We start from the raw sequence: 14,848 nt of genomic DNA on the forward strand, positions 1-14,848 counted from the left end.
AGTTTTAAAGTATGAGGAGTAATCGGAATTAACTTTCTACTTTTTATTTAGCATTACAAGTTACAATTAGACTAGCTTATAACCTGTGTTTTCGCGGGACATAAACATGAGTTATTATTAATTTGAATATATTTTTAGAAGAAATGTATATGATGATGTCGTAAGTATGTTAAAATAGTCTTTTATTTATGTTTCAATGATCGCGATTCATAACACTTGTGTAAATTATAAGTTGTTATTAAGTGTGTATGAATATTGCACCGACGGGGTACAAATCTCTTATGTCAACAACCCGACTAACAAAATTTTTTTATCCGTCGGGACCCATATACCCGTTAACATTTTAATTTTTATCGCTTATACCTGTAATCCGCGGATACTAACGACCAGCGAATCATAAAAACATACAATCCAACTAATAAATAAAATTATGATAACATCAAAAACTAAAAAACATATGCATATGGTGTTGTTGTTGTAGTGGTGGTGGTGGTTGTTGTTGTTGTTGCTGCTGTTGTTGTTGTTGTTGTTGTTGTTGTTGTTGTTGTTGCTGCTATTGCTGTTGCTGTTGTTGCTAAAGTTGGTGGTGTTGTTGTTGGTGGTGGTGTTGTTCGTGGTGGTGGTGTTGGTGGTGTTGCTGCTAGTGTTGTTGTTGTTTCTATTGCTGGTGGTGCTGTTGTTGGTGCTGCTTTTGTTGTTGTTGTGGTCGTTGTGGTTGTTGTGGCCGTGGTCGTCGCCGTCGTCGTCGCCGCCGTCATTGACTAGAAAAAATCCGACACACTGTATGATTAATGAAGGCCTTAGCCTTCATAAATTTGTTTCCATGACCTTGGTGGACCATGTAGTAGTCATGTGATCGATAGTGATGCAATTACTTTGCAAAGTACAGAATTAAATGCAAAGAAGGTGGAGGAATGCTTGGCTTCAACTTTCAAGATTGGACTGTCTTGCTCTGCGAATTCTCCAACACAACGGATGAAGATTCATGATGTTGTCCGTACTGCACCAAATTAAGGATGCCCTTCGAAATATTCAAGGTACCATGTCATATCTTTTTTAATCATATGTTTTTTTGTTTGTTTTCTACATCACTTGTTTGATTGCATGAATCATTGGATCATTATTAGCTTACCAGTAAGATGGTTCCCGGAGCAATGTACTTTTTATGTTCTTCAAATGAAGCTTGTATGTTGTTGAGAATAATGAATAAAGGAGTGGTGTCGTATATTATGTCAAGTACGGAGTAATAAGCAACTGTTTTTTTTTTTTTTTTTTTTTTTTTTTTTTTTTTTTTTTGTGTGTGTGTGTGTAAATGTTACCAGTATTTAATTTCATATTTAACGACACATCTGAGTGAGTTTGATGGTGTCATAAGTTAGTACTCCCTCCGTCCCATATTAACAGTCAAGTATTCCATTTTGGGATGTCTCAAATTAATAGTCTACATCCATAAATAGAAAAGAATAAAAAACTTAAATTCTATTATGCCCTTAATATATGTGGATATGATCAAATGAGAAAGAAAATGTAAGGGTAAAACTGGAAAGTAAACAAAAAGTATAGTACTTATATGATATTTCCTTAAACGGTGTGTTTTTGGTATGTGAACTATTAATATTGGACGGAGGGATTAATAATTGTATTGTTGAAAAAACTTTTGGTTTCGCTACATGTTAAGTTGTAAGAGTTATAATCAACTCTAATCAACACATAAAGCATAAATCAACAAACCAGTTTTTCCAATGAAGAGTTAACTCGAATGAAATGTATCATAGGCTCAACAAGTAAAAATCATACAAGATGTTAACATTATCAACTGTTTAAAATCTTACTAGATGGTAACCTAATCAATTGTTAGCAATAGTAACTGCAGTCATATGGGGATCATAAACAAAGATTAGAAGTTAGTCTTAATATTTATATAATCATAATCATTGTATAATTGTATAAGTTTTTAATTGTAAGGATTTGTGTACGTCTTTCATTTGCCAAAGACCAAGGACCGTATGGGCATAATTGTAATTCAAATATAGTTGGACTAATCAAAACTATCGGCCCATAGAAATTATTGGCCCAAAATGTCTCGTTTCCGATTACTCCCTTCCATCTCTATCTTTTTTTTTTTTTTTTTTTTTTTTTTTGAACAGCGATTGTACCTCCATCTCTATTCTCAGAATTTTCTACCCAAAACTCCGTAAACAGCAGGTACAATTTATCAATATATAATTGTTAGATAAAGCTTATGAATTAGGTCTAATTATTTGTTTAACTTATTTTTCTGACATTGATCTAACCTATATTAAGGGACACTTACAGTTGAAGTTTTTGGGTAGCAATTGTTGTACTTTATACGCCATTCAAAGATTGAATTTTGAATTTAGATTGTTATATGTGCTACTCTAATGTTAATAATAATGGTGCAATCAATTCGATATTACCTAACATTTGATTGATTTGAAGATATGAAATCTATTTGCGTATCACACTGTAAGTTTGTAGAAACAGTATTTGTTTTTCAAAATAGGAATTTCTTGTATTAGGTTTATTATCTGTGTCCCTAAATTAAAAATTCAGTCATTGTAGAAAACCTACTAGATACACAGTTATCTGCAGTTCTAACAGTTTGACCCAGAAGAAATACATCAAAGTCTGGCAAGTTCCCTTTCGAGTTGATTTTTGGCTTTAAGCCTTCTCTTTCCCATCTCAGGTCTTTGTGGTTTTTCTGTTGTGCAACTGTTCTCAATAATTCCGATAATTATTTTCTTGGTCAGAAAAATGTTCTTTGGTTGGCTTTTCTACAGGTAAGAAAGCTTATAAGTATATGTAATAGATAATCAAACTGTTTTTTAATCAAGAGATGTGAAATTTTATGACAACATTTTTCCTTTTTACCTAAAAATTGGTGTTGTTGGTAGTAATGAAACTAGTGATCATCACTTGAATATGTTTGATGAATGTCAAATTACACACGCAATTTGACATTCATCAAACATATTCAAGTGATGAAAGGAATTGAAGGTAAACACCGAGGATGATAAACAATGCTTAGGTGCTTAATAAATCTCGTTCTTAAAAAAGGTTGAGAGTTTTTTCAATCTATATAAACAATGCTTTTATGAGTGGTGACTTGGTTGAACATGTATACATGTCTTTACCATTCGGTTATTATTTACATCAATTCCACTGATTACAAGTCACTTTATGGATTATTTACAAGTCACTCGCACAATATTATCTAGAGTTTGTAAGTTGACCAAGTCACTTTATGGATTAAAACAAGCTCATAGACAATAGAATGTTAATTTAACTGCTCAAAGTGAAATCTTTTGGTGTCCTGTGTCTGCTCAGTCTGATGTATTTGTTGCTTTACTTGTCTATGTAGATGATACTGTAGTCACTAGAAATGATGTGAATGAAGTAGAAAAGTTTAAAACTTTCTAAAAACTAAGGCCCCGTTTGGCTCACGGAATCCAATGAAATTCGGGCGAAATTGGAATTGAATTTAGACACGACCCGTGTCTAAATTCAATTCCAATTTTGCCAGAACCCATTCAATTCCGTGAGCCAAACAGGGCATAAGTTCTTGATTAAGGATTTGGGTATTTTGAAGTACTTCATCAGTATTGAGGTAGTTAAAACTAGTGATGGGTGTGTTTGTCCCAAAGAAAGGTTTATATGGAGTTGTTTAGTGATTTTGGTATGTTTGGGAGCAGTGGCGGATCTAGGATTCAGTAGTGTCACTAGTTAAAATCTCAAAAACATTTGCACTATTCAGTGGTATCACATAAAAAAAAAATTACACTATCAAGTGGTATCACTATTTAAAAGTCCAAAAAAATTTCTATTGCATCGCATATTTCAGTGGTAGTCCGTGCTACCATTGGAGTTAAAGTAGGTCCGCCCTTGTACATCAATACATCACTAATCACTAAATGTGTATTAAAGTGTTTGACATTGGAACATTGGTTTCAGGTGACTGGAACTCGGATTTGATATTGTGATTAAAAAGTGTTTGGTATTACAACTTAAGAAGATTACGTGATTACTCTGTATTACGCTAGCAAAATGTAAATAATAGTGTTTGAGAAAGAAAAAAAGTGATTATCTTCGCTTTCCTATAAATAAAACGCATTTTCAAAAAGTAGGTTGAGCCATGCCTTTTTAAAACGTTGTTTTAAAACGCATTTTGATAAAGTGATTATATGTGTTGGTGCACATTATCTTTCGTGACCTGCAACGCAGCAACGTAGGCCTCTTTGGCAGTAAGTAACGGAGCCTGTCTTAACTCATTTAAGGTCAAGTGCATCAAAAACTGAATTAATTTTTGCTCATAACGAATGTTCTTATGAGCATTTCATGGAATTGGGTCATTTCTATCCACAAGTTCTCAAAAGACTTGTTGGATTGTTTATTTTCATTTTCTTTGAGATGAAGGGTAAAAGTTTGCAATAAGTGGTAACTAATGCATCCCACAATGCACGTTGTACTTGTGAGAAAAGTGAAGTGAAGAGAGTAGAAAAAAAACATGGGGGTGAGGAAAGAGAGTAGAGAGAGAGAGGGCACGTCTAGATTCAGGGAACGATACAATGGTAACTATGGGAGCAAACACAACGAGAGATCGAGCCGAAACCATCTTACGTCATACATGTTTTTCAACTTCGGGGACGAATGGAAAATCGTTGATTTCTGGAAATTGTTCAAGCAGTATGGGTCTGTTAGAGACGTTTACGTCACCGGAAACCGCCTTCGAAACGGAAAACGTTTTGCTTTTGTCCGGTTTGGAGACGTTATCGACGATTTGAAACTCTTGAAATCTCTTGAGAGTATCAAATTCAATGGGGCTGACATACGTATCTTCAAAGCTACAACCAGAAAACCTAAGAGTGAGAACCATAACCTACCAAAGATGAGGAACCCTAGGCCGACCGGTATCTACGTTAACCGATACCATGACGGCAGGAGGTTCTGTGATGTGGTGGGTAATCGATCGGAGGATTTAAGAGAAAAGTTGAACCACTTGAGAAGGGTTCCTAAAGCTCCACATGTTGAAAAGGGTTATTATGAACAGAAGGAAAAAGACAAATGCATTGAGGTGGAGGAGAATGTCAACAACCAGGAGCTGCTTAATCGTGCGATCGTATGTGATGTAAAGTCTAAAGATATCTTGAAGAATCTCTGTAAGTTATGCAAGGCAGAAGGTTTTTTGAACATTGATATCAAATCTTTGGGGGGTTTGAGTGTCATGCTAATATTCAAGTCTATTGAAGAAGCTGATAAGGTCATAATCGATGAAGATCATCCTCTAAAACGCTGGATTCATAAAGTTATAAGGTGGGATTTCTTCTCCTGGCCGGAATGTCGTATGGTATGGTTAAAGATTGCGGGTGTTCCAATCCCATGCTGGTCAGATAAAACTTTCTCATCAATTGCGGAATGGTGGGGAACGGTTTTCTCTCTAGATAACTGCAACTTACTCGGAAATCAAAACCTTACATTCGGTAGGGTGTTGGTTAAGTTACAGAGTCCAGAAATCGTTAATGACTCAATCAAACTCAAGTTCCGTTCGAAGTTTTACTTCATTACTATTGAAGAGGAAAAGAAAACCAGTCCAAAGGTTAACAAGAGGTGGGATGATAATTCAAGCAGTAGTTCCGGGTCCAGTTCTGAATCCATTGATTTGGATGAATTCTCAGGTTCGTTTGATGAATTCTGTAATTCGGAAGATGGGGTAGATGACATATCTGATTTTGAATCGAACAGTTTTGTAGATTTCCTCTCCGGCGAGATACCACCGGAAAAAACTTGCGATGTACCGCCGGCAGATGAAAAGGTGAAAGAAGATCAGGGGTTCAATTTTCTTGGACTCGGTGAGTTGTTTGAAGATATCGAGGAGGTTGTTCCAGAGACTTTTGAGAATATTAATAACTCTAACCCTATTTCCAATGATAATAATAATGACAAAAGGGAGACGCGTGAAAAGAAATTGTCTGCCAATAACTCGTATGAAAGAGAAACGGGTAATGTTGGGGCCCATAACTCTCCTGGGCCTGGTTCTAGATCTTGTGACAGCCCAAAATTTGATCCTCACTTTCCTAATGGGCCGCAAGCACATAAGCCCTCCAATTCTCATGATTCTGCAACTGATTTGGGCTGTTCTAATTGTGATCTCAACACAAACGAGATCCCAAAGGCAGGCTATAAGTCATCAAATCAATCTTCGTCCGCTGGAACAAAAATAACTGAGGTATCCTGTTGTAATAATTGTTACTGGAAATGGATGGGTAACCTTAGGGCATCTTCTAGAATAAAACACCTAAAATCAATAGGCAAGAACGGTTCCAAGAATGAAAAGGATGCTCATAAGAGGTGTAGATCTTGTGGATTCAAATCCAAACCTAAAGTAAAACCACGCAGGAAGACCAGTCCAATCGGTGGAAGCAAATCGAACAGTGGGATGGGTGATTCTCAGACGGTGAGGCAATATGGGGAACGGATTGGCTTAAAGTGGCCTCGCCACATTCCACTGTAAGCTGTATCTTACCTTATTCGTTTGCTAATTTTTTAATGAAGATTCTCTCCTTAAATATTCGAGGTTTCGCGGTCGATGGGAAATTTGGGTGGGTAAAAAACATGTGTTCGAAAGAAAGGCCTGATATTGCCATGTTCCAGGAAACAAAGAGTCGTCATATTAGTGATCAATGGATTTTCTCATTATGGGGTAACAATCAGTGCGGGTTCATTCAAAAGGAAGCTTTGGGATATTCGGGGGGTATGTTAACTATTTGGGACAAAAGTCGTTTTGATGTTATTGATGTTGTGGGTAATGATTTCTTTTTAGCTATTCATGGTACATGGATCGGTTCGGGGCATGAGTCTATTATCGTTAATATATATGGTCCGCATGATGACACCAATAAAAAATTGATGTGGAGCTCTTTAGAATCTCTTATGAGGAATGTGGGTTCGGATTTGGCATGGCTTCTTTGTGGTGATTTTAATGAGGTGCGAGAGGCTTCGGATAGATTGAATTGTCAATTCAGGCAAGGTCGTGCAAGTAGATTCAATGATTTTATTAGATCTAATAATTTGATTGAAGTGCCGATTAGTGGGAGGAAATTTACGCGCATAAGTGGTGATGGGAAAAAATTTAGCAAGTTGGATCGTTTTCTTGTAACGGATAAGTTCATACAACTATGGGATGATCTTTCAATTGTGGCGTTGGAAAGAAACTTATCGGATCATTGTCCGCTTCTAATACGGGACAAAATCATTGACTATGGACCGAAACCTTTCAAGGTTTTTGATGAATGGTTTAAAGATGAAGGTATTAGTGATGTGATCAAGGAGGCTTGGGGTGAATCGGTTACTAGTCGGAAGAAAGACTGCATCTTTAGAGATAAGCTAAAAAATGTTAAAAAGGCCTTGAGATCGTGGAGCTCTAATAATTATGGAAAACTTGATGCAGAAATAAATGAACTAAAAAGGGAAGCAACTGAATGGGAAATTAAGGCAGAATCGAATACCCTCACTGACACGGAACGAGAAGCGTGGCTAGAATGTAGAAGGAGATGGCTAGACAAAGAACATACAAAAGCCAATATGCTTAAACAGAAGGCCCGTATTCGGTGGTCTCTTGAGGGTGACGAAAATTCTAAATTCTTTCATGCATTAATCCGAAGAAAATACAATAAGTGTAATATTCGCGGACTTAACATTAATGGGTCGTGGAACGAAAACCCATTAGATGTCAAACGGGCTGTAGCAGATCATTATGATAAGCTATTTAAGAAAAATAATTCAGTCAGGCCGTTTTTTGGGAACTGGAACATATCCGAAGACTTGCGCTTTGGTTTGCTAACAGAAACAGAATCAGCCGAGCTTGAAGTAGTATTCAGCGAATCGGAAATATGGCGGGCGATCAGTGATTGCGGTAGTTCGAAGGCGCCCGGTCCTGATGGGTTTAATCTGAACTTCTACAAAAAATTTTGGGAGATTATCAAGTTGGAATTAATCGAAGCAGTTAACTTTTTCTGGGCTACAGGTGAACTTTCGGGCGGGTGTAATGCTTCATTCATCACTCTAGTACCAAAGAAATCTGATCCACTTTGTTTAAACGACTACCGACCGATAAGCTTAATCGGTAGCTTCTACAAAATTATTGCCAAAATGCTCTCTAATAGAATTCGGAAGGTAGTTCCTAAGTTAATTGGTTCGGAGCAAAGCGCGTTCATTAAAGGAAGAAACATAATTGATGGTGCTCTTATTGCGAATGAATCGGTGAGTTACTTAAAGAATAAAAAAATTAAAAGCCTTATTTTTAAAGTCGATTTTGAGAAAGCATTCGATTGCTTGAGTTGGGATTTCTTAATGGAGATAATGAGTCTCATGGGTTTTGGGGCTAAATGGAGGAAATGGATCCTTTCATGTCTTAGTTCGGCATCTATCTCGGCTCTTGTCAACGGGTCACCTACAAACGAATTCAAGCTTGAAAGAGGGGTTAGGCAAGGCGACCCGTTGTCTCCTTTTCTCTTCATCATCGCGGCCGAAGGATTAAATTTACTCACTAAATCGGCGGTTAGAAACAATCTATTTGAAGGGGTTGAGATTGGTCATGACAAAGTTCCTATTTCACATCTACAATACGCGGACGACACGATTTTCTTTGGTTCTTGGAGCCTTGAAAATCTTTTCAACTTATCGAATCTCCTTAAGTGTTTTGAGCTAACTTCGGGACTTAAGATTAATTATAACAAAAGTAACCTTTTTGGGATTGGTGTTGGAAAAAGTGATGTGGATAACATGGCTAGTCTTCTCGGGTGCAATTCGGGGTGTCTTCCTTTTACTTATCTTGGGTTACCCGTCGGTGCTAAAATGAATAAATTCGATAATTGGAAAGTCGTGATTGAAAAATTCGAAAAACGTCTCTCGGATTGGAAGGCTCGTATGGTGTCTTTTGGTGGACGCTTGACTCTCGTCCAATCGGTTCTTAATAGTTTACCATTGTATTACTTCTCGATCTTTCGTGCCCCGCCGAGTGTGATAAAAAAACTAGAGAGTGTAAGACGCAACTTTTTTTGGGGCGGGTCGGGCGGTGAGTCAAAAATCGCGTGGGTCAAATGGGATGAAGTTATCCTCCCTTACGAGGAAGGAGGACTTAATCTTGGTTCTTTAAAACTTAAAAATCTTGCTTTGATTTGCAAGTGGTGGTGGAGGTTTAAATCCGAATCCACCTCCTTGTGGGTTAAGGTTATCTCAAGCATTTACGGGTCTTCGGGTCATCTTGGGTTGGGTGGTGAAATATATACATGTTCAACTAATTCTATATGGTGTGATATTGTAAAAGCAGGAGGTAGTTTGGATGAGTTTGGTATCAATTTCAGGAAATCTTTTTCGAAGAAAATTGGTGATGGTGCGAGCACTTCGTTCTGGGAAGACATTTGGCTTGGCGATTTATCATTAAAAGAGCGTTTCAGCAGGTTAGCAAGATTGGAGACAGTCCCGTCGGCTACTGTTAAGGATCGTGTGCAATGGAATGGTTCAGAATGCATCGGAAATTGGGCCTGGTCGAGGGTCCCTTCACGTCGTGTGGGTTCTGATTTGGAGCAGCTTGATAAAATGGTTCGTGAGTTGAACTTTACAGACAACAATGTTGGTGATCGCTGGGTTTGGAATTTATGTTCATCAGGTATGTTTTCTACCAAAGTGCTTGGTGATATATTGATCTCCAAACTCGCGGCCCAATCCAATACCATCATTGAAACGTTGAGAAATAATTTGGTGCCAAAAAAGGTTGAAGTCTTTGTGTGGAGAGCAAAAAGAAAACGTATCCCGGTTTTGTTCGAGCTTGATAAACGTGGAATTGATCTCCATTCGGTCCGTTGCCCATTGTGTGACGATGATATCGAAAGTGTCGATCATTCACTCATTTTTTGTCGCCATGCACTTGAGGTTTGGTCTAAAGTGTACAATTGGTGGGGTTTTAGTGGTGTCTCAAATCTAAGCATTGGTGAGATTTTTTGCGGTAATCATACACAAAACATGTCGGCTTTTGGTGCGAAGTTATGGCAAGCGGTGAAATGGACGTGCGAGTATCTCATTTGGAAAAATCGTAATCAAAAAGTGTTCAAAAACAAGAGTTGGAATCCACCGGCCGCACTAAACGAAATACAAGTGAAGAGTTACGAATGGGTCGCGAATAGATGCAAGTCGAGAGTCATTGATTGGCATAATTGGCTAACTAATCCTCAAGTTTTCTTACACTAGCAAGCTAGGCTATAGTTACCATCTTAGCAACTTTGTTTAGTTTGTTATGTCTTGTGCGAATGTGCGATGTAATATTTTGAACTCTTGTAATCGTTTCCAGTTTAATACATATTGCTTTTCAAAAAAAAAAAAAAAACGCATCCCACAATGCTTTTGAAGTGGGAAATTAGATTAAATAACTTGCATTACTAGGCACTATACGGACCAAGAAAAAACAACTAGATCCTCATGTTCTCGTTAATTATATTGTACATCACTATCACCGATATAAGAAGGATTAGTGCTAGATGTTTAAATAGGCTCTTGGATTTACCTCCAATAGCCACCTTGATCAAACCGTTTTTGACTAGTTAAACTCAAGTTTACTTTCAACTATCCGAGAGTTTGACTATGGTTAAATACAAAGGTTGGTTTTTAAAAACTGTGCTAGTTGGGCAAAAAAATCAATTTGGTTATGGCTGTGTGTGTTGAGTAGGGTTGCCGCCTCCTGATATGGTAGCCACTCAACTTGGTAAATAAGTGAAGCAAAATGCTTTGATCTTACATCAGCAAGTCGCTAATATTCTATATCGATTTGAATAAATTGAATATTATATTAATCATACATATACTTGTATACTGAATTGGTACATTTGCTTTACATGAGTGTGCTATTTATACTTTAATTTAACGTTGACCCTATCTTTGGTAAGGAGTCTCTACACTAAAAATGACAAGTATCGGTTTTGAATCCCAAGCCATTGAGGTGTTAGTCATTGAGGTATTAGCTGGCAGTGTTCTTCCTTATTTGGAATGATGTAGATAATCTCATAGTGATCCAAACTAGTCGTCTTCTTTATTGCTTCTGACATGTTTGTCTTGTTGGTCTTTAATTTCTAACATAATAAACCAATGTTGATGCAATCAAACAAGCGGTGCAGCAAAAAAAAAACACGCTGATTAAAGAGAGAGGGCAAGGTGTCAAGGTACCTTGAATATTTTGAAGGGCATCCTTTATAAGGTGCAATTCACGGACAACATTTTCAATCTTCAACCGTTGTGTTGGGGAATCTGCAGAGCAAGACAGTCCAATCTTGAGAGTTAAAGCCAAACATTCATCAACTTTCTTTGCATGTGCTTCTGTTCTTTGCATAGTAATTGCGTCATTGTCGATCACATCGGCTAATGTGTGGTCCACCAAGGCCGTGGAAACAAATTTATGAAGGCTAAGGCCTTCATTAAACATATTGTGAGTAGGATTTTTTCCCGTCATCACCTCCAACAGAAGTATTCCAAAACTATAGACATCTCCACTAGTTGTCATCACACTCCCAAAACCATACTCTGCAACTTAAAAGCATTAGTGCATTACTTAAGAAATATGTAGTAATGCATATTATATAAGAGCATATAAGAGTACAAGAACTTTACCTGGGGGTGCATAACCAATTGTTCCTTTCAACCCATATGAGATGTTTAGGTCTGAACTTGTTCCAAGAAATCGAGCTAAACCAAAGTCTCCAACATGGGCCACCATATCATCATCCAACAGAATGTTACTAGGCTTTAAGTCACAATGAACAATGGTTGTTATGCAACAATTGTGAAGATAATCAAGTGCAAATGCAACGTCGATGAGAATATTTATTTTTTGAATAAGGTTTAGTCCCGGTGCATGTGCACTTGAATGCAACCAATCGTGTAAGCTTCCATTGGGCATGAACTCATAGACCAAAGCTTTGAAATCATTGCCTTGAAAGTCAACACTTGAACACGAAGTTATTATCTTCAATAGATTCCTATGTCGAATCGTCTGCCATACTTCACATTCTCTTACAAAGTTTTTGTGAGCTCCACGAATTTGAAGATGCAAGACTTTCACCGCAACAAAACTATCATCATGTTTAAGAATTCCTTTATAAACAAAGCTGGACCCACCCTTACCTATTAAGTTGGCTTCAGAGAAGTCATCGGTAGCCTTGAGAAGTTGATCGTAGGAAACTTTCAAAAACCGTTCATTTGTTAATGATTGAGACGATTGGCCATTTCTTTTCTTTTTAAACTTTCTTTTCTTTTTAAACAAAACACACACAACACATGATACAACCAAAAGTGTGGAAGCAATCAATAAGACTATTACAAACACCGGAAACCTCCATTTATATTTCTTACTCTCCTTATCCTTGCATTTGGGTAACCCAAGTTCTACCAAGCCACCACAAAGCTTCCCATTGCCCGTGATATAGAATTCACTTGCATTGGCAAATACTCCTTTCATTGGTACTTCACCCTCAAAATTGTTAGATGACAGGTTCAATGCGTGTAACGAAAACCCTTCCAAGAATTGAGGAATTTGGCCTGATAAATTATTATGAGAAAGATCGAGTTCCACCAATCCCCTCATGGAACTTAATGATGGGGGTAACATACCTTGAAATAAGTTGTCATTGATGTATAAGTATGAAAGACTAGTGCAACCACCAAGACTACTAGGAATGTTACCTGACAGATTATTATGAGCTAAATCAAGATAAGTCAACATATTAAGGTCTCCGACCTCTGACGGAAGTGAGCCAAATAGGTTGTTTTGAGAAAGATCTAATTCTAAGGTCAGAGATGAAAGTTGAAGAAGTTGTTTAGGTATGTTGCCACTTAGTCTATTGTTATGAAGGTCTAACAGCTCCAGACGATGGCAATTACCTAGGCTTGATGGAATAATCCCCTCCAGTTTGTTAAAATTTAAAACAAGTCTATTGATCCGTGACAAATTCCCAATGGCATCAGGAATTTCCCCTGAAAATTGGTTTTCATATAACATGGCTAATTGTAACTTTTGAAGATTTCCAATGGTAGAGGGGATTTTTCCTGACAATCTATTAGAAACTAAAACTAACCGAGTCAATCCAACTAGATTACCTATACTTGAGGGGAGGTTTCCATATAATCTATTCATTCCTAAATTTAGCTCAGATAATTGATCTGAAAGATTACCAACCGACCTTGGGAGCTCTCCTTCAAAATTGCAATTGTACATAAACAACTTCTCTAATTTGCTGCAATTGTTTAAAGAATCGATAAACTTCATTTCATTCGTTTCTGCACCTCCAAAAAGATTATTACCTAAGGCTATACTAAAAATATCTGTTAGTTTTGAAAAGTCGATTGTCAACTTCCCACTAAAACTATTGTCATTCATATCAAAGAATATTAACTGTGAACAATTAGATATGGAGGAAGGAAGAAGCCCGGTCAGTTGGTTATTTCTTAATTGAAGTCTGGTCAGATGAGGTAACATTCCACCGAAGGCTAGAGGAAGACTACCAGTGAGCTGATTCTCAGCCAAAGATAATCCAATCAGGAGTGAAAGGTTATAAATGGAAGGAGGGATGGTACCAGTTAAGTTACAACCACCTACGTAAAGTTCTTTTAAACTTTTCAAATGGCCAAAGTTGTCTGGAATGCTCCCACCAAACGGATTTTGTATAAGGGAGATCATTTCCAATGATGTAATATTCCCCAAGAAAGATGGAATTCCACCTGTTAGACGATTATCAGACAGAGCTAAAGTAGTTAGTTTCGTCAAGAGACTGATCTCCTTGGGTATGCTTCCAACTAGCTTATTACCATATAGCCTGAGAGTTTTGAGGTTAGAACAACCTGACAAGTTAGTTGGAATGGTTCCGTTAAACTTGTTTTCATCAAGATTAATTATTTGCAATTTGAACAGACGGCCGAGTTCATGGGGTATGGTTTTGTGAAAGCTGTTGTTCACGAGCCAAAGCTCACGAAGGAAGCTGAGGTTTCCTACATGAGGAGACAATGATCCTTCTAGGCCTTGCGAACTCAACCGTAAAGCAGTTACTCTTTTGTGGCGCTTCCCACATGTAACACCACTCCATTCACAGAAGTGCAAGGAAGTGTTCCATGAGGTCAGAACTCCATAAGGATCGTGGGTGATGAGTGACTTGAACGATAACAACGCCACGTGATCTGTCTCATTTCCATAATCATAGGATGGTGATGAGATGGTGGAATTAGTAGTAGTCATCATTAAATATATAAGAAGACAAGAAAATAGGAAAGCAGTGAGAGAGGAAAATGATGAGCAAATTGGTTCCCTTGACTTCATTTTTGGAACTAAGTAAGCATAAGTTTACACTGCTCGTTGTTGGTTTTTGTGGATTTTCAATTTAGTTAGGGATTTGAAGTAGAAGTGTTGTTATAAATGTTTCAAGAATGATCTTTTACATGTAACTTTTTATTTGATCAATTACGCTGTTGGTGTTAAGTGGTAGAGAGTGACATGCTTTAAATGATTACCCCATCAGTAGTTGAATGGTCTATTTTATTAATTGACTTGATGTATCACCTTATATCTTATAACCAATAAAAATAAATGCTTTGTAGTATCGATATTTAATATGGAGTAATAGACTAATAGGTAAAGTAGTAGTCATATATTATCCTTACACCACCAGTTTTAGACGTATATCACTAAATGCGCATTAAAATATTGTACCATACAATACAATGTTTTAAACCAAATTTGATGATGTGCGGCTGGTAATGTTAGGATCATCACCCATATATTAATTATTATACAAGA

At 37.2% G+C, this 14,848-nt stretch overlaps 1 protein-coding gene across 1 annotated transcript; it reads right to left on the bottom strand.

Moving 5' to 3' along the window:
* Positions 1 to 10,844: 10,844 nt before the first annotated feature.
* LOC139895805 (putative receptor-like protein kinase At3g47110) lies at positions 10,845 to 14,441 on the bottom strand. The gene is made up of 3 exons (XM_071878348.1): positions 11,674 to 14,441; positions 11,233 to 11,586; positions 10,845 to 11,138 (listed from the first exon to the last, which is right to left on the bottom strand). The coding sequence occupies exons 1-3, from the start codon at positions 14,369 to 14,371 to the stop codon at positions 11,086 to 11,088; spliced, it is 3,105 nt and encodes a 1,034-aa protein (XP_071734449.1). The 5' UTR covers positions 14,372 to 14,441; the 3' UTR covers positions 10,845 to 11,085.
* Between the last annotated feature and the right edge of the window lie 407 nt (positions 14,442 to 14,848).

Source organism: Rutidosis leptorrhynchoides, chromosome 3 (genome assembly GCF_046630445.1).
Source record: "Rutidosis leptorrhynchoides isolate AG116_Rl617_1_P2 chromosome 3, CSIRO_AGI_Rlap_v1, whole genome shotgun sequence".
NCBI classification, from domain to species: domain Eukaryota; kingdom Viridiplantae; phylum Streptophyta; class Magnoliopsida; order Asterales; family Asteraceae; genus Rutidosis; species Rutidosis leptorrhynchoides.